The sequence below is a fragment of the Hyalella azteca genome, unplaced genomic scaffold (genome assembly GCF_000764305.2).
Source record: "Hyalella azteca isolate HAZT.00-mixed unplaced genomic scaffold, Hazt_2.0.2 contig8774, whole genome shotgun sequence".
Classification (NCBI taxonomy): Eukaryota; Metazoa; Arthropoda; class Malacostraca; order Amphipoda; family Hyalellidae; genus Hyalella; species Hyalella azteca.
This window is the reverse complement of record NW_025938859.1, coordinates 469,677-492,991: the sequence shown is the minus strand read 5'-3', so window position 1 is coordinate 492,991 and position 23,315 is coordinate 469,677. Positions and strand designations below refer to the sequence as shown.

At 37.2% G+C, this 23,315-nt stretch overlaps 1 protein-coding gene across 1 annotated transcript in view; it reads right to left on the bottom strand.

Annotated features, from left to right (window-relative positions):
* Positions 1-13,213, bottom strand: part of LOC108676665 — a 112,906-nt gene extending 99,693 nt beyond the window's left edge. The window contains exon 1 of the mRNA XM_018164781.2: positions 11,150-13,213. Coding sequence (XP_018020270.1) covers positions 11,150-13,022 — 1,873 coding nt within the window. The 5' untranslated portion in view covers positions 13,023-13,213. The remainder of the gene's footprint in view (positions 1-11,149) is intronic.
* Positions 13,214-23,315: the final 10,102 nt, after the last annotated feature.

The following is a 23,315-nucleotide window of genomic DNA, read 5'->3' as shown; positions in this document are numbered from 1 at the left end:
TCGCCAAATCGTTTATTGGGCACTTCCAGCCTGCCATTATAGGCGCCGGCGCGGCTCTTGTCGAGCGTTTATAGAGGAGACAAGTTCAGATTGGCACGTCGGAAATAGAAGCAGTGTCAGGGACGGACGATTTTCGACAATTGTGCGGCCTCTTGTCATTTGCTTATAATTTTCGATAGGGTACAGAGGGTCTCCTGCAAGATCAAAGATTAAGCGCTTAATGTGGACTTTCCCTCGCGTCATCAAAGGACTAACTCGGTAGTATGGACGGGCAATGATGCCGTTTAGCGAGGAGTTCTCCACTACAATTCCTGGTTTTTATGAATAGCTGCTGGATGCAGACAAATTTTCGTTTTATTTTTTTGCACGTAAAAGTAGAATATGTTCCATAAATCCATCGGCTCGTCTACATACATCTGGAAAGTTTAGGAAAATTTACCAAATTCTGAAATTGAGGCACAAACTTAGCAGAAGGAAAATCGTACTTATTGAACGAATAGATATACTGGTGCAGTTATACAAGAATCAAACTTGATATCAGAAAAGTAGAACGCAATGCTGTTGACTTTGCTGATATCATTGTTTTAAGGCTTTATTGTATTTTTACAGCTGTATTTAAATTGTTTCTATTCATCACCGAGAAACAAATATTCAAATGACAATGTAGTGGAGATTGATCGAAAGGCTGCGCGTACATTGTGGACAATAAAGTACTCGTATTTTCATACGTAAAAGTGACATTTGTATTGGAAAACTTGTTTGGTGATTTATAAGATTATATATATTCATATCTAAATAACTCTTTGCAGCTTCATAAATGCTGAAAATTAGCAATCTATTTTTATTCTGTAATTAATTATTTGGATTTTATGTAAATTCTTTAAAACTTAGACCAACATTTTCTTTTAATTGAGATAAGTTTTGTTTAGAACACGAATATCACCTCATCTCATGCAATTCTATAACGGAATAAACTTTCTTCACAAAAACTTCTCCAAATTGATCTTTCGACCACTCCTCTCATCAATAACGCAGAGTTCCTGCCTCATAAAACTTTCCAAATTTCGTTCAGCTATCCACTATTTACAGGAATTTTTTATTAGCAATCTCAGCTCAACAAATTTCAGAGACTTTTTTACTACTCGGAAGAACTTCCAATGCTTTTTAATTACCGAGTGCAAGGAAATCGAACTCACGTCAGTTGTGTGTATCAAAAAAGATTGCGCTACAAAATCCTGTATGTAGTCTAAATTTGTTTGCAAGCATATCGGGAGGAAACTTTTTATAATTAAATATTTTGTATTCAGATTCGGGCATAGGATTTACCTTCATTTATAGAGTGCATGGTAAATAATTGTGAGTATTTTATCTCACAATGCTGTGTATTCAAAAAACAGCAAAAAAAAATATCCTTGATTTGACCACTTTTAAATATCAACTGCAGCCATAAATGTGACTGCTTATGCATGGAGTTCTGAATTGAAAGCACAACACGCAAGCCTTTTCACCATCTGTCTGCAAATGATGTACAATCTGACAGTAAGTTGGGCATTAGGAAAGATATGCTACCACTGAGCTTGCTCGCCTCAAACTAAGGGTTTTAGGAGACAGATTTATGTTTGTGTTTCCGCATGTCACTTGCTGCAAAATTATCGTCATTCAAGCACAAAGTTTGCTCGCAGTTAGAGTCATCACAACTCTTCAGGAAGACTTGCAATAGACAAGTCTAGAGACCACGGAGAGAGGCCAGCGTAACAGAGCATGATTTCGTCTCACATTCGGAAAGCTGTTAGATTCGGTATTTTTAACCAAAATGAAGTTTTAGGTTCCTCGGCGAAACAAAACAAGAATTAATAATGATGATAAATTCATAATTCATGCAGTTTTGTGACCTCAGTGCAATCGGTTGAACTTCATTAAAGATTTGTGTACCTACGAAAATGTTTTTAATCATTTACCATGTTAGAGTTTACCATTCATCAGACGACGACTGAGAAAGATTAAAGGAGGTTGCAACCACGGTATTAGAATAGAATAGAAGTGTCGACACTGAAGAAATAGGCCCATGGCCTGTTGCCGATTCTGGTGCTTTTTGTGACTTGATTCACAAGGGATCCGTCCTTTTGAACCCGATCTTTCCATAACTGACGATTGATTGAGATAGCTGCTGGACGTATTGCCTGGTCCGTAAAGTGCTAGGCATTTCAAGACTGAACATACGCTCCTACATAGCATCGCCTAGTATGTTCTTGAAGGCGTTCATACTAGGAGCGTCAACGACGCTATCAGGGAGGCTGTTCCACATGTCAGTGACTCGAAGCATGTCGGAACTCGACAAAAAAAATTGCTGAGCTATACTCACTGAGATATGGTAACTCTTATATACATGCTATTACAGCCATCAAATCATCTCTGATCATTCGACAAACTGAGTTTGACTCTCCAAATAATACTGATAAGCAAAGATAGGCTCGATCGGTCAGCGCTATAGAGTGGGCTGGTGCCGAGCAATACATGCAAGCCTACGGCGCAGCGTTGGCGATAAAATCCAGCAACAAAGTCTTTATAGAAGCAATGCGCTGGAGAGCTTGGCATGCATGGACCTCAACCGGCCGTGAGATTTGATAGCATCGCAACCGTCGCCTGGGCGCTCCTGGCATGAGGCTGGAATGCCTATCTAAAATGCCTAGGAGCGGGAAAATTTCGGGATTGAAACAGCAAAGTTTGGGACTATTGGGTCAATTGCAACGAATAGATAGTAATCCAGAGCAACAGAAACCTAAAAATGTCAGATTTCAGAGATGCCTTGAGCTGCAGATAGCGATTTTTCATCATCAATCCTCGGCAAGGAAGCAATGAAGGTAATTCAGTAATTACTGCTGAACAGAACAGTTGCAAAACGCAAATTCTGTTGAAATCATTTAAAAAAAGTACTTGAGCCATTTGAATTTTTATTAGCGCACGCAGTAACCGAGTATTCAGAGATCGTACGAATATCTTCGTCTTCAAAGATTCTTGAGGTTAATGTTAACGGATTTTATTCAAGATGAACTGGTAATTGCCTTGATTTTCGTCAGACATCATTCACATAAAGTGAATGAGCTCCGAAAGTTCACTGAAAAGTTCTCATCTGTACAATTAAAAATTCGCTCCCGAAATTGTCCGCATTAGGAAAACTGTTCGCTAACATTTCGGATCTCCAATATCGTCTTGGAAAAATATCGGAAAAAAATAATTTCTCCAATAAAGGTTACTGGCGGCACGAACATTAAATTAAAATGTCCAACCCCGAGAAATAAATTCGTATGGTAAGAAGAAATTTTTGCATTGAAATGTCGTTTCGGCATTCTTTCAAGTTTGAATTTTATTTTTGGCTGCCGCTGCAAAATCTCCATCAAGCCAAAGTGGTTGGTGGCCGGGTGCGGTTGTTCAATCGGGCCCAGGTTCCACATCGAAGTGAGGCCTAGCATTTCGTTCGAGTTAGATAGGAGCGAGGAATTGCACTTGTCAGAATTTGGAGCAAGCCTTTTTATGAGACCCTCGAAATTTTGAACTTTGAGTGCTATGCCGATAGCACGTATTGATTGAGTATGGACTTGTGTCAGCAATGTCGTCGATTGATTGAACATGCATTGAGTCTGAATCAAAAACTCGGAGAAGCTTAATGAACTTAGCAAGAATTATAATAGTTATTTATACCAACGAGAGTTTTAGATCTGAAGTGGTACTTTTCAAACAGTCATGTAAAGTTAATTCTGACACTTGATTCTGCTAGCCTAAATAAATTTATCAAGATTAAGAAGTATATATATGCAAAAATATATAAGAAGTTTATATGCAAAAATGCCTCTAATTTTAACGGTGTTTATTGAACTTAGTAAAAGCCACGTTCGTGTATTCTAAGGGTAACATTTTGCCCAAATATCTTGACCTCTTATTCTTGATGACAGTTTTCTCTTTTAATGAAACAGAGTCGATAACTCTGATGTACAGAATAATGCTGCACCAGTTGCTTAAATATAAATTTCTTTCACACGACTGCTATCATTCCTTACGACTGCTATCATTCCACACGACTGCAATCATTCCACACGACTGCAATCATTCCAAACGACTATCATTCTACACGACTATCATTCCACGCGACTGCTATCATTCCACGCGACTGCTATCATTCCACACGACTGCTATCATTCCACGCGACTATCATTCTACACGACTATCATTCCACGCGACTGCTATCATTCCAAACGACTATCATTCTACACGNCTAGGCATGTCTTCATGCTGCTCTTCTTCAGGTGATACTTTCGATGAAGAGTTTCTCTCATTACATTTGTAAACAAATTTTGAACTGTATTTTACAAATTACATTTGTAAAATACGATTCTGAATTTGAAAAATTCAGAACAGTTGTATAAATGCTTGTTAACCTGACCATCAACTAAGGGTCGGGATTTTTCAGCGCTTTGTGTCTGAAAATAAGCAATAAAACGTGAGTTTTTGTCAGAGAATGTAAAATATTTGCTGAAACTCTGGAATTTCGAATGATGTTTGCAGTCAATGACCGAGCGCCCTGTCTAGCTGCATGAAAAAAAGTCTGATAAAGGAAGCTCATGTTAAATAATTTTTTCTTAATTGAGTTCAAAGGTAGAACATATTGACATCTTACTTCAGCGGGAAAGATTGAAGATTCTAAATTTCACCCCACACGTCATTTGCGTGCCAAGACCAAACTGCTTCTCCAGCTTCTCAAACGTCACTTTTTAGTTCCATCTTACTTCAAGAACAAACGACGTCTCAAGACTTAATGTGTCTAATTCAATATTTCAAACTGAAAAGTGAGCTAGTCAATTCAAACAGTCCGCAGAAACGTAACAAAAATTTATACAGGCAAGGCATGATTGAGCTTTAGTCAATAATTACAAATATTTAACCAAGGTATATATTTTCTTCAGCTGCTCACAGGGAAAATTCCATCCGTGCGTAATTTGAAATGTTATGAACTCTTTTTCAGCTACGATATAAATAGTACAACGTTGAAGTCCTACATATAGCGTCTTCACTGAGATCAAAAATAGCCTATACTGTACATGGTTCAACTTCAACATCATTGACAATTTTTACGGTTGCTTTTTATGCACAAACGCACGGGCAACCGAATAAATTTTGATGAATATTCAATTGATTTTAGAGCCAACGCCTTGAATGCTAAAAAATAAAATAATCTTTAGTCAAACAAAATACAGCGCTCATATACTGTATATATTCGAGTCGATGATGTGTAATTATGTGTGTAATTTATTAGGGCATGTCATATATTTTTATGCTTACTTACATTTTTAACTATCAGTTTCCTGTCAAGATAATATTTTTTCATTATCATGGCTCCTACATTTTAATGAACAAAAAATGTTTTCGAGTCGACAGCCTAACAATGAAGCTCGTTATAAAGCACCTAATTGAAGAAACTGGGATGGTAAGAGAAGGCAAATATAGCAGAGTAAAGCCGGTGTTTGAATTTCAAATAAGTCCGCAAACGACTTATGTCAAAGACTAGAAAAGTTCTGTCAACAAATATTTTAACTTGGTGTGAATGGAGCGCAAAAGAGCCCCCGAAAAATTTCTGAGACAATATTTTTGTGCGAGTTGCTTTTAGTTCGTCAAGGACATAGCAGAGAAATTAAATTAAAGGAACAAATATAAAAAAGCCGTACACATGTTCTTCTATGAAATTTGCATAATTATTAAAATTTGAATAATTTAGTTATAGTAGCCTGCTAATCATGGCAGTTATAGCAAAAATCAAATATTCAAATGTATATACACTGTACTGAGCTGAAGGAACTTAATTATGAGAAAAAAACTTCAGATACGAGGTTTGTTTTCATTTTGGTAGGAAGTTCATTTATCTTCTTATATTTATAATGGTGATATGAATATATTGCAGAGTGATATGTTACTTAAAAGCCCAGAGATATATTTTATGTGATGAGCAATATATGAGTATTGTATTGCATATATTCATAGCAGCTCTATAATATACCGCTAATAATCATTCACTTCGCAATATTTTTCGTTCAAATTTTGTTATACTGAGAGGTCGGGATTTACACTGGGAAAAATGGGGCCAAAACCAAAGCTTACTCATTTAAACTACAATATTTATTTCACAATCATTTTTTATCTTTTCAAAATTTTGCAAGAGAGAGAGATGGATACCATACCTGTTCTTATATAGCAATAAGCGAAGGTAATGCGTCTCTCTAAGAAAAATCTTCAATTAAAGCGCGAAATAATAATTACAATATATAAAAAGAAACCTTAATAGACCTAGCGTTATGCAAAGATAAGAGCAGTAAATCTTTACTCACACCTAGCGCAGACCAGACAAGAAAAAGACGTCAAATGAGGCAGGCGTAAACATGACCAGGTTAACGAAACACGTAACACTAAGATCACATTACACGAATATTCACAATAAATAACACAAGCGTTGCAGATTTTACAGAGAGCCACTGAAAGCAGGCAGCCTTTTGGGCATGGAGCGGTAATACACGGGAAAAGAGGGATGTCCTAATAGTGCTAAGTAGTATAATCGTAATGTAAAATCGAGACAATTAGCCACATTACCCAATTGAGGTCAGATAACGGCGGTAGCTCTGGAATTATAAGAACGCTGCTCTGTTGCCTAATAGAAACCTTCCGATTAATGACGGAAGTTAGATGCCACCCACGGCATCTCAGCTAGGTTTGTCCCTGATGACAACATAAACGGCTAAAAGTAAAGGTAAGGATGCACCTTAAAAAGTAAGTGTGTTGAGTAACAGTCGCCGAGGACCAGCAGATTACCGTAGTTCTATGTTCCACTAAACCGGCGAGTTAGTGTTAGAGTAGAAAATCGAAGACAGTTTGATTTGCAAAACCTTGCCGTCCTGAAACAAGTTGCATCTAAGGTGTCATTTATATCTTCATCAAACATCAACATTTCTAAATAAAATAAAACATGAAATCGGCGACCTCTCATTATCGGGCGGCGAGCAATAGAGGCGCAAGAATGCGCGTCGCTTGCCGCACTCGGCACTTCAAAGAGGAGCGGATGTAGCGCAGGGCAGAGGGCCGCCCCGCACGGATGTGAGGGCGCAACCTGAACTGCGGTGCCAAGGCCGGAATATATTCAGGCTTTATAGGGGACGTAGCCACGCTACAGTTCTAGTGCCTGATAAACAATTATTCCTTGAAACGCAGCAATTTGGTTCAATTACTCACTTTTCGCCAAATTATCAAATGGACTTGCACTCCAACTTTTAGTTGAGTAAAGTTCGAATAGAAAATAAATTACCCTCTACATTTTCAGGACTTTCCGAATACTGACAATTTTTACAGGTAAATAAATATATGATTTCAGTTTAGTTATGAGATGCCGTCGTGACTGAGATTGGAGAAATAGTCTATTGTTCAAGTGTGCAGATAATAATTGCTGATTACATTCATTGTTCGCGTCAAGCCTTCAACTTATATCTTCTGTGATTTTTTCTGAATTAACTTAGTCTTGGTTACGCTTCCAAAAACTCTCTGTCTCCTCTTAGGTTGTTTTTTAAAGAGAATTTTAATGGCCGACCTCCACACTTTCTGAGATGGATCGAAAGAATTTTATTGAAATTTATAAACTTGAAATATCGTCGTCACCAGTGACATAAATCGCAATAAAATATCGCAATACAACTATAAGAAGCGCACGATTCTTCCAAGGCCAATGGCAAAATGATGTTTCTCGAGGGGATAAATTAATTTAATGCATGGGCAATGTTAAGGAGTCGCGGTATATGCGGGGGAATTTCCGGTCACATGGCGGCCCTGTTTCAAGTTAGAAAACCATTGAGCCTTTGTTTTATGGTGCCCGGTATTGTACTTTTTTCCATTATTTTGCTTTTAAGGTTTTTACCATCTTAGGTGTTTGAAGCTGAGATTATTTAAACATTCATCGCAAAACCACCATATACAACATAAATCATCCGGCATCATTGTTGTAAAATAAAAGTACATCTATTGTTGAAAAAATTGTTGATCTAAGGCAGTCTCAAGCCAACCAAAAACATTGTTGGGCACTATTAAAATCTAATTTTTCCAGTAATCAAATGGATGCTGGAGATAACAGTTATTAATGCTTATAGCTAGCGTATTATCATGAACAGGTGAGTTGAATGTGATAACTTAAAATACTACAACAGATCAAATTATAATTAAGCAGCATAATAAAGTTTATATAAACTATTCTTAGCTCTACTTTGTTAACGAAACACGTAACACTAAGATCACATTACACGAATATTCACAATAAATAACACAAGCGTTGCAGATTTTACAGAGAGCCACTGAAAGCAGGCAGCCTTTTGGGCATGGAGCGGTAATACACGGGAAAAGAGGGATGTCCTAATAGTGCTAAGTAGTATAATCGTAATGTAAAATCGAGACAATTAGCCACATTACCCAATTGAGGTCAGATAACGGCGGTAGCTCTGGAATTATAAGAACGCTGCTCTGTTGCCTAATAGAAACGCTTTAATTAATGACGGAAGTTAGATGCCACCCACGGCATCTCAGCTAGGTTTGTCCCTGATGACAACATAAACGGCTAAAAGTAAAGGTAAGGATGCACCTTAAAAAGTAAGTGTGTTGAGTAACAGTCGCCGAGGACCAGCAGATTACCGTACTTCTATGTTCCACTAAACCTGCGAGTTGTTAGTGTTAGAGTAGAAAATCGAAGACAGTTTGATTTGCAAAACCTTGCCGTCCTGAAACAAGTTGCATCTAAAATGTCATTTATATCTTCATCAAACATCAACATTTCTAAATAAAATAAAACATGAAATCGGCGACCTCTCATTATCGGGCGGCGAGCAATAGAGGCGCAAGAATGCGCGTCGCTTGCCGCACTCGGCACTTCAAAGAGGAGCGGATGTAGCGCAGGGCAGAGGGCCGCCCCGCACGGATGTGAGGGCGCAACCTGAACTGCGGTGCCAAGGCCGGAATATGTTCAGGCTTTGTAGGGGACGTAGCCACGCTACAGTTCTAGTGCCTGATAAACAATTATTCCTTGAAACGCAGCAATTTGGTTCAATTACTCACTTTTCGCCAAATTATCAAATGGACTTGCACTCCAACTTTTAGTTGAGTAAAGTTCGAATAGAAAATAAATTACCCTCTACATTTTCAGGACTTTCCGAATACTGACAATTTTTACAGGTAAATAAATATATGATTTCAGTTTAGTTATGAGATGCCGTCGTGACTGAGATTGGAGAAATAGTCTATTGTTCAAGTGTGCAGATAATAATTGCTGATTACATTCATTGTTCGCGTCAAGCCTTCAACTTATATCTTCTGTGATTTTTTCTGAATTAACTTAGTCTTGGTTACGCTTCCAAAAACTCTCTGTCTCCTCTTAGGTTGTTTTTTAAAGAGAATTTTAATGGCCGACCTCCACACTTTCTGAGATGGATCGAAAGAATTTTATTGAAATTTACCAACTTGAAATATCGCCGTCATCAGTGACATAAATCGCAATAAAATATCGCAATACAACTATAAGAAGCGCACGATTCTTCCAAGGCCAATGGCAAAATGATGTTTCTCGAGGGGATAAATTAATTTAATGCATGGGCAATGTTAAGGAGTCGCGGTATATGCGGGGGAATTTCCGGTCACATGGCGGCCCTGTTTCAAGTTAGAAAACCATTGAGCCTTTGTTTTATGGTGCCCGGTATTGTACTTTTTTCCATTATTTTGCTTTTAAGGTTTTTACCATCTTAGGTGTTTGAAGCTGAGATTATTTAAACATTCATCGCAAAACATTCATCGCCATATACAATATAAATCATCCGGCATCATTGTTGTAAAATAAAAGTACATCTATTGTTGAAAAAATTGTTGATCTAAGGCAGTCTCAAGCCAACCAAGAACATTGTTAGGCACTATTAAAATCTAATTTTTCCAGTAATCAAATGGATGCTGGAGAGAACAGTTATTAATGCTTACAGCTAGCGTATTATCGTGAACAGGTGAGTTGAATGTGATAACTTAAAATACTACAACAGATCAAATTATAATTAAGCAGCATAATAAAGTTTATATAAACTATTCTTAGCTCTACTTCCGGGTAGAGCAGCCCTGTAAACTTCAAATACTACAAATCCAACAATGGCCAGCATGAAGCCACTTATGAACTCGGAGCAAACTGTCGCAATGGCCAAGGTACAGAGAATGACAACACTTAGCAACGCGGTGGGGACTGAAACAACTTGGACAGAGAAACGTGAAGGTTGTTTGCACGAGAGAGAGCTTCTTGTTTGTCCTGAGGGACATGACAGCGCGTTAAGGGATTCAGACATTTGCGGGACCATGGCTCGCCGGACTCCCTGAACACACAACGAACGAAAACTTGGTGTGGCTTTGCAAAAGTTTCAAAAGAGAATTATTTGTATTATAATGTTAGCCAAATTTAATTTTGGGATTTTTTTTGTACAAATTCTAGCTTAATTTTTTCATCAAATCAAAAAGCTTTCGTGAGAAGATTTTCACAAGAAAAAAATCATTATTTAGGACAAAATTTCCGTTGTTAGGTAGTTTGTGGTGAACTATACGGATTTTTACTATTCTATAAAATAGAAAAGGTTTAATTCAGGTGAAAATTATTCAGCTAATATTTGTATTTCAGAAGCCTGTCTTTAGCACCATCGTCATCATCACTATTCGAATTACACTGTGACCAATCAAATAAATGTTGAAACATGCGAATTTAGTTCAATTTCGGGGTAATATTTATCGCCAAATGTGATTATTTGCAGACGCAGAGTGATTAAGATTTAAATTCAAGTGGGTAATATTTCTCTGAGGAAGAAACGCTAACTTTTTTCTATTATGGGGACAGCGGATTAAAACCAATTTGATAATTTTATGAGTCAAACTTTATGAGTTAACACTTGAGTCAAATCTATGGAGCTTTAAGCTTACCAAATAACCGAGTAGAATTCACAAGCAATGTTAACGTGTCGCAAGGCACAATCACAAATTATTTGAATAGAAATTTTCTTTGTGATAAAAAATTACGCATGGAAGAGGATTTCACTATAAGTATAGGAGCACTCACCCTTCGTTATCTGCGAGTAGTTCTCGATGACTCGTTCGGCAGATCTCTTGGCGTCCAAGAAGAAATCAGAGCCGTTGGCTAGGTAAAAATATTGCACAGCTAAATCTTTAACCAATATATGGCCGTCTGGAAGTCGATGGGCAAAAGGACAGTACAATTCATAGCCTGGATACTCGTAAAGGTCGTAACAGTTACCGGCGGCAAAAATATCCTCATCGAACTCAGTTAAAGTCAGAACTTCAGCTTGCAGCAAGTACTTTGAAGCCAAAACTTGGTCTCGTGAATACTTCCATAGTCTAGTATACAGGTTTGCTCGGTTAACTGTCACCTCAGCTTCGAGTCGGAAGCGCTCTTGGGCGTATCGGTCGACCACTCCTTCACCAAGTTTTGCCTGGGTTCCTTTTGAACAATTCGTATTCATTGACTGGGATTCAATCATGCGCAGAAACTTCGTGACGACATCCACGGAATCATTTTCGTCATCATCCACCAGGTCTGGATTCTCAATTTCAAAGGAAAGCATTTTCTCAGAGTCATCATCTTCGAGAGATGCAAGACCGATCGTAGAATCTCCGGCAGTGTCATTTTCACGATCCCAACTTTGCGCCTCAAGCAAAAGTTTCTCAGGAGTTATTAACAAAATTCCGTTGTCGACGGCCGTTGCCAAAGATGATGGATTAGGTGCAGAAAATCTCTCAAAGTCATCATGCTCCTGAAAAGTTGAAGACAGAACTTTCATGACGGAATGCTCAGGATGCATTAACGAAGAAAAATTGCCGCCATAAACATGAGGATGCGGTCGAGTTACAGGAGATTTCCTCGTTCGCACAAAAGTTTTTCTAGACTTTCGATGCCTGATGGAAGACATCCTGGACCCCTCATTTGCTAATATATTATTGTCTTCCTCCAGTTCATCAATAGAAGATACCTTAGGAAAATCTAGTGATTTGGGTGCATCCTCAAGTCTCGATTGCCGACGACCAATCCATTTAGGAATTTTCCCGGTTGAGCCATCAAACAGTTCGCCAGAAACTGACAGAGAAGTAGATCTGTTTGGATATTTTTGACTGAATGTAAAGCCCATAGTCTCTTTGTGAACTGAGTGCGCTTTAATAGGAGGTCGTGCATTGATTTCTACATCACGTCCAATCAATGTTCTGTCTGATTCAAGAGTATTCTTCAGCGGCATGAACAGTTTTCGAGCTGGTAAATCTAACGTAGGATGGTTGTCTTCTTTAGGGCTTGGTAGGGATGTGAGTGACTCCTTGGCTAAATTATGCTGTTTTCTGAAAGAAGAAAGGAGATATTCGACTGATAATTCTCTTGAATTTCTATGGTCACTTCTCACTGTTTTAATTTTCGTGCTGTGAGTTTTCGATGACAAATGTTGCCAAGCTTCATTGCCTGCTCGTTCGCCTGCCGACTTTTTCACTTCATTCCGATTTCGCTCATCTGAAAAAGGTCTTTCTTCAGTATGGTGAACCTCTTCTACCGGACTACTCCTCGCCTTCACCTGCCACTGTCCCACTGACATTTCTTTCGCATTTTGCCATGGCGCATGTGTGTTGTCGCGAACCTTATCATGACCTTTCGCAGAGAGTGGATTCAATTTTTCAAGTATAGGCAGCCTAACATCTGAGGTAACCTCCGTGGCGCCTCTTGACTCAAGATTTTCTTGTTGACCAATTTCCTGGAATTGAATCATGTCACTTGCCCGCGGGTTTCCTGACTCCACAATTTCTAGGTTCTCAGTAAAATCACCCGTGTCCCCAGTGTTGGGCAGGACAGGGTGATGGAGGTCGGGGCTCAGTGTCCTCCATGCAGAACAACGTGGCTTGGTTGTGAGCAGAAAAAGGATCCACCAAGTGAGCATCGCGTCAACGAAATTAATATATTATCCATAGGCATTCATAACGGCGTACCGTTCCTCTCAAGGTATCTTAACTTCAAACTTTGAACAGACGACAGCATTAAAGTTTAATTTCCGAAATTCAAATGTAGATTCAGATTGACACATCTTTTTAATATGTTCACTGTGATGAAAGAATTGCGATTTCAAACGTAAGTAAGACTAATATGGAGGATAACAAATTTACTCCTCACCATCATCGAACTTTCTGTGAACAATCGATAAATTTATCAGTAATATTAAACTTATATCATTAATCAGCATGTAATTAGTGATAATTTTAACTGCCGTCAATTAGGTAATTTTCTACAGAATTTTGATAAATTTTATGAGCTAATCATTAATTTGGTCGCATTGTAACCAATTATTTACAATTGATTAAAAATATACTAAAAAATAACCGTGCATGCAATCTTTAACACAAGTAAAGGTGCTGGACAGAAATTAGGAAGTTTCCTGCCTGTCTTATTAACTTAATAAAAGAGACTCAGAATTATACAGAACTCTAAAGTATATAACTTGATAGTTGAGTCCCCAAATTATACAGCAATCTACTGAATCTACTGGAAAAAGGTCCAGAATTATACAGCACTCTACTGGCAAATGAAATTTATAAAGGAGATCCAAAATAATGTAGCACTCGGCTGGCATATAAAATTACTAATGCAGGTCGTAACTGAAGGATATTGTTCGACGGTATATTGGTAAACATTAAAATCTGTGCTGGGTTGACTTTTTGCCTTCTCTATATATGAAGAAATGTATTCAACTCATTTTTTATTTAATCTTTACAGGTTGTACCACGGGATACCCTCGTGTTATATTTATTAACATTAGAAGTCATGAAGCCATCTTCGATGCAGCACCATATAACTTTTCTTACTTATCAGAGACGTTCTGCCCTGACGACAGAATTTGCCTTTCCATTGTACACTATTAAAAATATTTAATCGGTGCCGTTTTATGTCTAATGATCTATTGACAAATTTCATGTTCATAATTACATGAGACAACTTCTTCACATGTTCACCACTTGAACTGAACTCTTAATTCTGTCGAAATTCGACACTAGAACCAAAAAGCCACTGAAAAATGCAACGGGAACTTCTCACGAAGAAATGCCATCAGCGTTGCATGCCTCGCTATCAGTGTGCGCCGATACTCCTGCCTCACTGACAGCCTCCACCAGAGGCTGCCTCACGAACTGCTTCTAGCTTCGTGGCGCAGCGCAGACTGCGGGCGCTCTGTCTCATTGAGGTCTGTATGAGAGCGACTGCCAGACGCCTCGCTACGTTGTTGTCCTGTACAGGTAAGCCAAAGTACAACAACGGGCATGATATGTTCGCTTAAGCTCACAATTTTTAATGGATGTTATTCTTCCTTAACAACCGTGCATAAAAAATTAGGCAATTTTTAATTTCAAATTTTGTCTTCGACTAACTATAATTAAAGCTATGCAATACAAACTATAATTAAAGTTTTTTATTAAAATTTAAAGTGGCTAACAACATTTAACGATTCAGGCATATAAAAATAATGAGTGCAAAATACAATTAATTTAATCTGAAATTTTTATTCAGAATTATCATCTAAATATTTTATTATATTATTTTATCTCCACTAGAATCATAAAATTTCTGCGAAGGAATTAACGTTAAATTCGCGGGACCTCGGCCATAACTCCACGGTGCCTGACATCCACGTTTAATTTACTACCCGGCATTGCCGACACAGTCTTTCACAGATGGCGGATCTCTTTGCCGAAATTTGAATCCTGAGATTAGCTTATGGCTTAATAATTTAAGCTTGAATACCAAGAAGCCAATTATAATTATCAGATATCAGTAGATCAGTTGTCAGACGCTGAGTGCTACGAGATATTTATATTATATATCTTAGTGATAATTGCCTCCACGTTATGGAATATTTTGAAGTGACCAGCTAAGATAATAAATCTAATAATATAAACTGAGCAAAGATGCTCTTAAATGTACATGCAACTGTGCAACTATGAATCGTTCTTGAAACGGTACAAGGTAATACGTTGACGCATCACGAGGAAAAGATTCCAAGTAAAATGCGATGGAAATAATTTCATTCGCGTCCGGCGCTGATGTCAGGCGGTAATCTTTGTGCAAGGAGCACCAACTTCTGATATTAAAATAAACGTTTAATATTAAATAATGTACTGTAGAAGATGCTACTTGTTCACTCAAGTGCATTGTTCTAAATTTATATTCTTATGATAACATATATAATTATTCTTTAATAACCCTAAAATATGCTTTATAATGTAGTTGATATTATTTTTTATTCAATTGCATTTCACTCAATTTCTATTCTGAAGATCAATGTACAGGTTAATATTTGGGAATAATTACATTAGAGCTACGCTGCTGCACGCACTCCATAAATAAACATCTGATATATATTCCCCACACATTTATCAGTTCCTGCTTTAGCCTTAATTAAACAGGCTCTAAACTCACGTGGAATATATGTAAAAAGAAGTAAATAGCAAATATAATAATTTATTTTTTGTATTTGAAAAGAAATTGATATACATGAAATCGGTGCATGTGCTGCTGCATATTTGCAATGTACATGATAACTATAAATGAAACAATAAATGAATAAATCTTATCTCTGTCAGATATAAACATTGGCAGAACAAATTATTCGCTCCCTGTACAATAAGAAGCAGAATTAGAAAAATATATATTAACCAAATCGGTTAACTTATCGCTTAAATATATGATCAAGTCATTCGATGGACATCTTACTTGCTTATATGACAATAGAGATGATTGAAAATTCAGAGTGTATTTCTGTTCACTGCATTAATTCCTGAGTAAATTTCCCACTCTGTGTTCGGTATTTTGTGCGTCTAAAGATTGTATTGTCAAGAATTAGCAGAAAGAAACTTTAGGAACAACTAAGAGCTCGATGATTTAGAGCGAATATCTTGTGTTGTGAGAAATAAATAAATTTTTAGACCAAAATTTTTTTTTTAAATATGACAAAAATTTTGTTTTGGTTTAAAAATTTGACGAAATAATCTGTCGTTTATTGCAAATGTATGAAATGGTAGCTAATTTTTAATTAGATCGCATCAATATTGCCAGTAGTAACATATTTTTATAAAATATTTATCATAAAATCTTGGAAAATATCCAAGAACAGAAACTCTATATTCCTCGTAAGTCCATGTACAGTTCATCAGGCCGTCAAATCCGTAATCAGATACGCAAGCAACGGGCCAAGGTGAACGTGAACACGACCAACAGGATCAGCCCAGCTCTCAGGGCAACTACATAGCAGAATCAAACTTTGAAAGCTCCTTCTGAAGTGCTGCAGCTGCTGCAATTACACGTTCCATTGCTCGAATTGAGCGTTTCTCATTTGATGAGATGCCTACAACTTCCCGCTGTAGTTAATTGCACAGAGCCGTGAACGAGAGGGATAATTTCGATAAGGAGATTTGGAAAAGCTGAAATTAAGCGCATGATGCTGGGCATGTTCTCTGTTTGCAATGTTTTAAATAAGTATTATTCAGTCCAATTTGCATTCATTCAAAAATATGTATTCTTCATGAGCATTTCTTCTCGAGAGCCTGTACTATATAAGTGAACGCTTGGCAAACTAAAACACCGATAAGCTCAGATAACCTTCCAAGTAACGTGCTTGAAGTTCTCTCACGTCGCGCTATTGTTTAGATATACACATTAAAGGAAATTGTGCCGTGTAATCTGTGAATCCATTCGGCCTGGCGAGGTGCTTTCATTCGTATTCTACTCTGCCCACAACCCTCGTGTGTTGCCACTAGAGTTGTAATGCACGAAAAGTTACCTTTCGAGAGGAAGAATCAAGAGAAATACCTAATGCATATGTAATGCTGCAACAAAGGCCAAAGTTCAGTAATACGTACTGCTGAAAATTCCATTTAAGTGGCAATGCTAAAAATTCTTCATCCTTTTTCCAGTATTTCGATGCATGCCGGCTCGGGCTCTAGTGTGTACGAGTGCCTTTTTTTATTCGCAGCCTCACTCCTCTTTGTGAATAATAATAATATTTTTTTACTGGCTTTAAAAATTTGAAATATATATTAAGCTCATGAACTAGATACACACATTTTTCCTAAATTATTTGAAAAATTCTCCACTCATTCATCTAACAATTTATATCAGTTTTTTTTGCTTTGTTAATTTATCAACCATAAATTTCTAATAAATTTATAAACAAATGATCAGGCATCATTCTAACTTTTATAATATTCTCATCCTTTAAATGGATTTTTCATGCATTTTCGGTACATTTCACCTAATTCATTTTATACATGAAGTATTTTCCACATATCTTCCAAAAATTTTCTGAATATTTTTCAAACATTTCCATTTCAGTTTTCGGAAATTTTCCGTCCATTTTTATTGCACGTTCAAAACATTTTACACTTCTTTTTCATTTTATCAATTTTTCGCTTTTCACTCATTTATATTTATTTATACACTGTTATACCAATATCAATATACAACTAATAGGCAATTCAAACTTTATTCATATTAGAAAAAAAATTCGTTTCATGCAGTTTGATTGAAAAATTGAAATTTCGTGCAAATTGGATAACAGGAACTTGATCTAGTATCGAGTTGATAGACAATTGAAAGATAGATAGTTTTTCGATCACTCGTAGGCAATACACAACCATATGTGTCTCGTTTCAATACCTCATGAAAATCATGTCGAAATTTACTTATTCATTAAAGAACGTTCCAATAAATGAGAACGTCTGAAAATAACCCAAATATAAAAAAAAATCGAGGATATCTCAAAGATTAAAGCCAGCAGCCGCGCTAAATATTCAGATCGAATCACCATCACATCTACCACATCAAAATCTAAGTTGCTTGAGTAAATAGAAAGTCTGAGAAGTCTGTCAGTCATGCAGGGCACTTTTGCGAATTGCTATCAGGCAGACACCAAAATTTCGCAGAAAATTCGCTGAAAAATTTTCAGGCTTTTCAAATCTTAGCTCAATGTTATCGCAGCACTTTCGAAGCGGTCAAGTAAATTTGAAAATAAGTCATGAAGTAAGTCGGATCTGTGAGTTCTTGTTCTAGAAATGCAAGAAAAAATCGTTTATGAGATCGACCGCAGCTGAACCGGACGATAAATCAGCTGCGACAAAGCTTCGTGGCCAATTTGGACTCCCAATCTATGGTCCCTATCTCATCCGTCACTTGAAGCATGGACGGAAAGCAACAAAGGAGAAATTGCTTTGCAACACGCGCTGCATCATTAAATACACGAGTCTGACAGCATGTTTCAAACTTTGTAAACTATTTAACTGAAATTTCTGAGAGTACCGTACATGAAATGACGCCCTAAAATTTTCAAGACAAAGTTCCCCAGTTGTGCGGATATGTTCAAACCGAATTTAGGCCATTTGCATTGTCTACACTCTACCCGGCGCTCGTACTAACCGGCGAGGTAACTTTTGATTACGTGAACGCATGAAGAGTTGGTCGCCATGTTTTAAAACCAGTGGTGTCAAGAAAGACGTTCTACAATGTGGTTGTGTTGATTAAGATTGCGTAGATGAGCGCAATTATTTATTTGGTGCTATTAGGTCGGGCCAAGTAAAAGTAAATCCAGCCATGGTTGAGATTGACGTTAGTGGTATCGTATATGTCTGTGCTTCTGGTGTGATATGTGAAGATTATATTGGCTTTTCCACACCGGGTATTGCGGCGACAATGTTTTATTGTGTTACTCATGAGCTTTAACCTTGATACTCAACTCCTGCCGGTACGCTGATCCGGTATGTGGCATCAACAGACACAGAGGTATGGCAAAGTTACGGCAAGAATGTTATTATCGAATGCCATGAGTGCACGATATCGCACAAGTTCTATCAAACTCAGCAAGACCTGCGTGAAAACAAGAGAGTTGTGAAATATGTCGTTATGCGATAGAAGTAATTTCCGTGAGACATTACCAATTGTAACACATTGAACGCTGGCAGACGAGTTGACAGTTTTCCCGAAGCAGTTGTGGTGGAGACCGTGGCTGACGACCAATATGCTAGTTCATCTGCATGGAGATGTCTCAGTCGACATGTTTGCCAGCAGGCTATTGGACCTTGGAAATAAAAATATGCATGTTTAAATTCGGACCGATCAAATTTGGTTCGTCGTTTGTTTTGCCTGCTTACTCAATTTTTGCGCTAGCGAATCGTGCCTTTGTCATTTAAATCGTCAGATATATAATCATAAATGACTAAGAAAAGGCAAAAAAATATATTTTTAAAGAGAAATTTTCCGAATGTAAATCAATTTTTGAACACTAACTGACGAAATCTTCCAGTTCAATTAAACGTAGGAATCTTCCTGTTCAAGTAAAATCTTTTGTAATTTCGTCTGAATGGATAGACGTCATCCAGGCGTTATAAAAGCTATACGTGATGTAGTGGGATTTCTGATCGAGACGCTCGCGAGGGTCAGGACGTCGAGGCAGAAATGAAGTCTGGTTAGGGGTAATTCCTACTCCCTAACTAGAACCTGAAATCAACACGTCGAAAAACGAATTCAAATGAATTAATTAAATATTGAAAAATTTTCCAATCTACATATTCTATTATCTATATGTCATTTCGATTATAATCTTCAACTGTAATAAATTCATCTATAAAACTTATTTCAGATGCGGCATTTATTTGCTTTAGCGAAATAAAAATTTATTTGGAAATTTAAAGTGTGCAGGAGAAAGGATATATCACGTTACCACTATCTAAACTATTTATCGTTTATTATTTTTTATTTATTTCGTAATTTATTTATTTCGTTTATCGTTTATTATTATGAATTTATTTGTACTTTTCACATTTATCGTTTTTTATCCAAGTTGATGACAGATCTCAAACGTTTATTCATGTGAATGAATCAATATAATTTGCATTATAATATAACATTACTGTACTGGCACGTCAGTTTCTCTACTCTTTTCTGTCATCATGCACATATCACATTATGTACTGGGATTAAGCATATAGATCGTTGGCTTTTAAGAGCTGCGTTCCAGCAAATTTATTCCTTCGCTTCATCCATTACTGAAGCACTCTAATTAAGCTACGGATCATAGCCCTCAGCTAAGCACCCTCTGATAAACGTTCATAGTTTAGCACTCTCAGTAAGCTTATGGCAACGCTGCTTTAATATTCTAAACTGCTCATTTGGTCATGCATTTGATCCTGCAGGATATTTCAAGATAGCTTAGGGATTCTATACAAGGAGCGCTGTGTTGAACGGTTATGAAGAAATTTCAGTTTAATGTTCGTTTGGCTTTTCATAACGATTCACATGTAAATATTCTTCCTGTAGTACTAACTACAACTAAATTTTTGGTTTTCATTCAGTAAATTTTGCGACATAAGTGACATATCATAATAATTTCTAATTACCATATGCTAACTGAAAAGTTCAAAAGACAAAGCAAAATTAGAATTTTTCTGCATCAATTATTCTGAGCTCGGCTGCAGGATTTTTTCTAAATCTTGTCATATTAAAAATAAAAATTTTTCTATTAATCGAAATACAAAGTTATTAAAGTATTCTGAAATTGTCGCAAAAGAAATATAAAGAGAGAAATAAAGACATTAGAAATATAAAGAAATTGTCGCAAAAATTCACTTTACTTTCATCGGAAACATCAAGTGGAGTTCCGCTCCATTGTAAAGTCGAAAATCTATTTCATGAGTAACTTAGAAACACTAAAATTAACCGAAAATGATCACAAAGAATATAAATGAAAAAAGATCGAAAGCAGATAAACCTAGATATTCAAAATTCCATTAGTATAAGATATGAAGGAGGCATTCAGTCAAGGCTTCTGCTAAAGGAAATACAGGGGGTCTAAATTCGTTTGATATGCAGTGCCACCGAAAGTGGAAGCAAACATTTTAAAGTCCCTATCTATAGCAGCCGAGTCGCGGCACTGCTCGGTGAGAATGCGTATAAAATAATTAGAAGGTTGTGTTATTTAACATTAATTTCGATAACTCCTCACTTGTGCTCAGCCAATCTGGAAAATAAGTTGGGTGATTCCATACCCAACATGAAAAAAATAACGTAAAAAACGTATAACTGATGTATGAACCAATCTCTGAAATTCTTCATTAATAGGACATGAAGATATGCAAGAAGGCGGGCATTTAGTGAGTAAAACTTTCAATTCATTTGATACAGGAATTGACAACGAAATAAATCGGCATCTAGATATCCGTGAGGGACCAAAGTATGGAAAGGAACAATGGACGAGGTTCTCATTATTACGCTCGGGATAGTCTTCAGGTTATCTGTGAGACGTGAGTTTCTGCAGTGAACACCAGATGTGACGATAACTCAATGAGCGAGAAGATATTGGACAAAAATTCAAATTTGAAATGAATTGCATGGATGTTAGAACAAATCCAAAAGCCGTGGTAGGTTAATATTTCAATCTCATTTAAATTTAAACGTTTGTTCATTCAGATCGTTGAAGCAAAACTCATGCTCAAACTGGTAAATAGAAGTCTTCCCATGCAATGCACTCTGAATTTGAATTTTCGCGGAATTCGTTTTCGCTAAATGGGTTTCCGCCCCACCTGGTATTTACTCCAATCAATAAATTCAGTTAGTTAAAGTTATATCATGAAATTGTTTGCTAGTGCGTTTATACGAATATTTTTTCCTGCTAAGCTCCCTATACGCAAAATCTGAGACTATGTCAAAGGAATTGGAAGTTTTGTTTATTAAATATCTTCCGAATGAAAACATTTACGCATTGTTCCCTTTTTACGCATTGTTATTGAATAATTACTTTGACGAGTGGTCGGCATGAAGCACGAAATAGTATACTAGACGGGCGTGGCATAAATGGAGGACTTATCAAAATGAAAATATACTAACGCACTCTCCTCATTCAGTTTTACGCATTCATAACATAACATAACATAGTGATCTCGGAGCTGAAGAGTAGGCCTGATGTCGCCTGTCGCCGATTCCTGAACTTTTCTTGCCTTGTTCACAGAAAATCGAAAATCGTATCATTTGACCGGATCATCTCAAGACTGACGATAGTTTGAAATAGTTACTAGACTTTCACCGGGTTCGATATGGTGCTATAGTCATCTCAAGTCTGAAGATATAGCTCCACATAATCCATAGCTTCATCTAGCCTGTTCATGAACGCGTTCATACTCGGAGCGCCAACGATGTAAGTAGGGAGGCTGTTCCACAAGTCGGTGATACGAAGCGAGAAGAAATGTTGTCGCGTGGATAAGTTGCAGCGCAGTTTCTTTAGCTTATAGCCGTGGCCCCTGTTGTTGGTTGGTTCTTGTTTCAGATTCTAGTAATCCTTCTGGGACCTTGAATAAAGCATGAGTATATGTACTTGTATACTTCAATAAGGTCCCCACGCAGACGTCGATATCTGGGACTTGGAAGCTTCATAATCTTTAAGCTTTCTTCATAGGACTTGCCCTTCAAGCCTTTGATTATCATTGATGCACGTCATTGAACATTTTCCATTAAATTTTTGTTCTTTTCAAATCTTAGTAACCACACAACGTTTCCAAACTCTAGATTCGGGCGCACGACAGCAACAAACAACTGCTTCATCGCTTCTGCATCTAGGAACTCGTAAGAGCGTCTGATTAGTCCAAGAAGTTTGTTGGATGTGTTTAATAGCTACTAGACTTACACCGGGTTCGATATGGGGCTATAGGCATTTCAAGTCTGAAGATATAGCTCCACATAATCCATAGCTTCATCTATTCTAGCCTGTTCATGAACGCGTTCATACTCGGAGCGCCAACGATGTAAGAAGGGAGGCTGTTCCACATGTCGGTGATACGAAGCGAGAAGAAATGTTGTCGCGTGGATAAGTTGCAGAGCAGTTTCTTTAGTTTATAGCCGTGACCCCTGGTGTTGGTTGGTTCTTGTTTCAGATTCTAGTAATCCTTCTGGGACCTTGAATAAAGCATGAGTATATGTACTTGTATACTCCAATAAGGTCCCCACGCAGACGTCGATATCTGAGACTTGGAAGCTTCATAATCTTTAATTTTTCTTCAAAGGACTTGCCCTTCAAGCCTGGAATTATCATTGATGCACGTCTTTGAACATTCTCTATTAAATTTTTGTTCTTTTCAAATCTCGGTGACCACACAACGTTTCCAAACTCTAGATTCGGGCGCACGACAGCAACAAACAACTGCTTCAT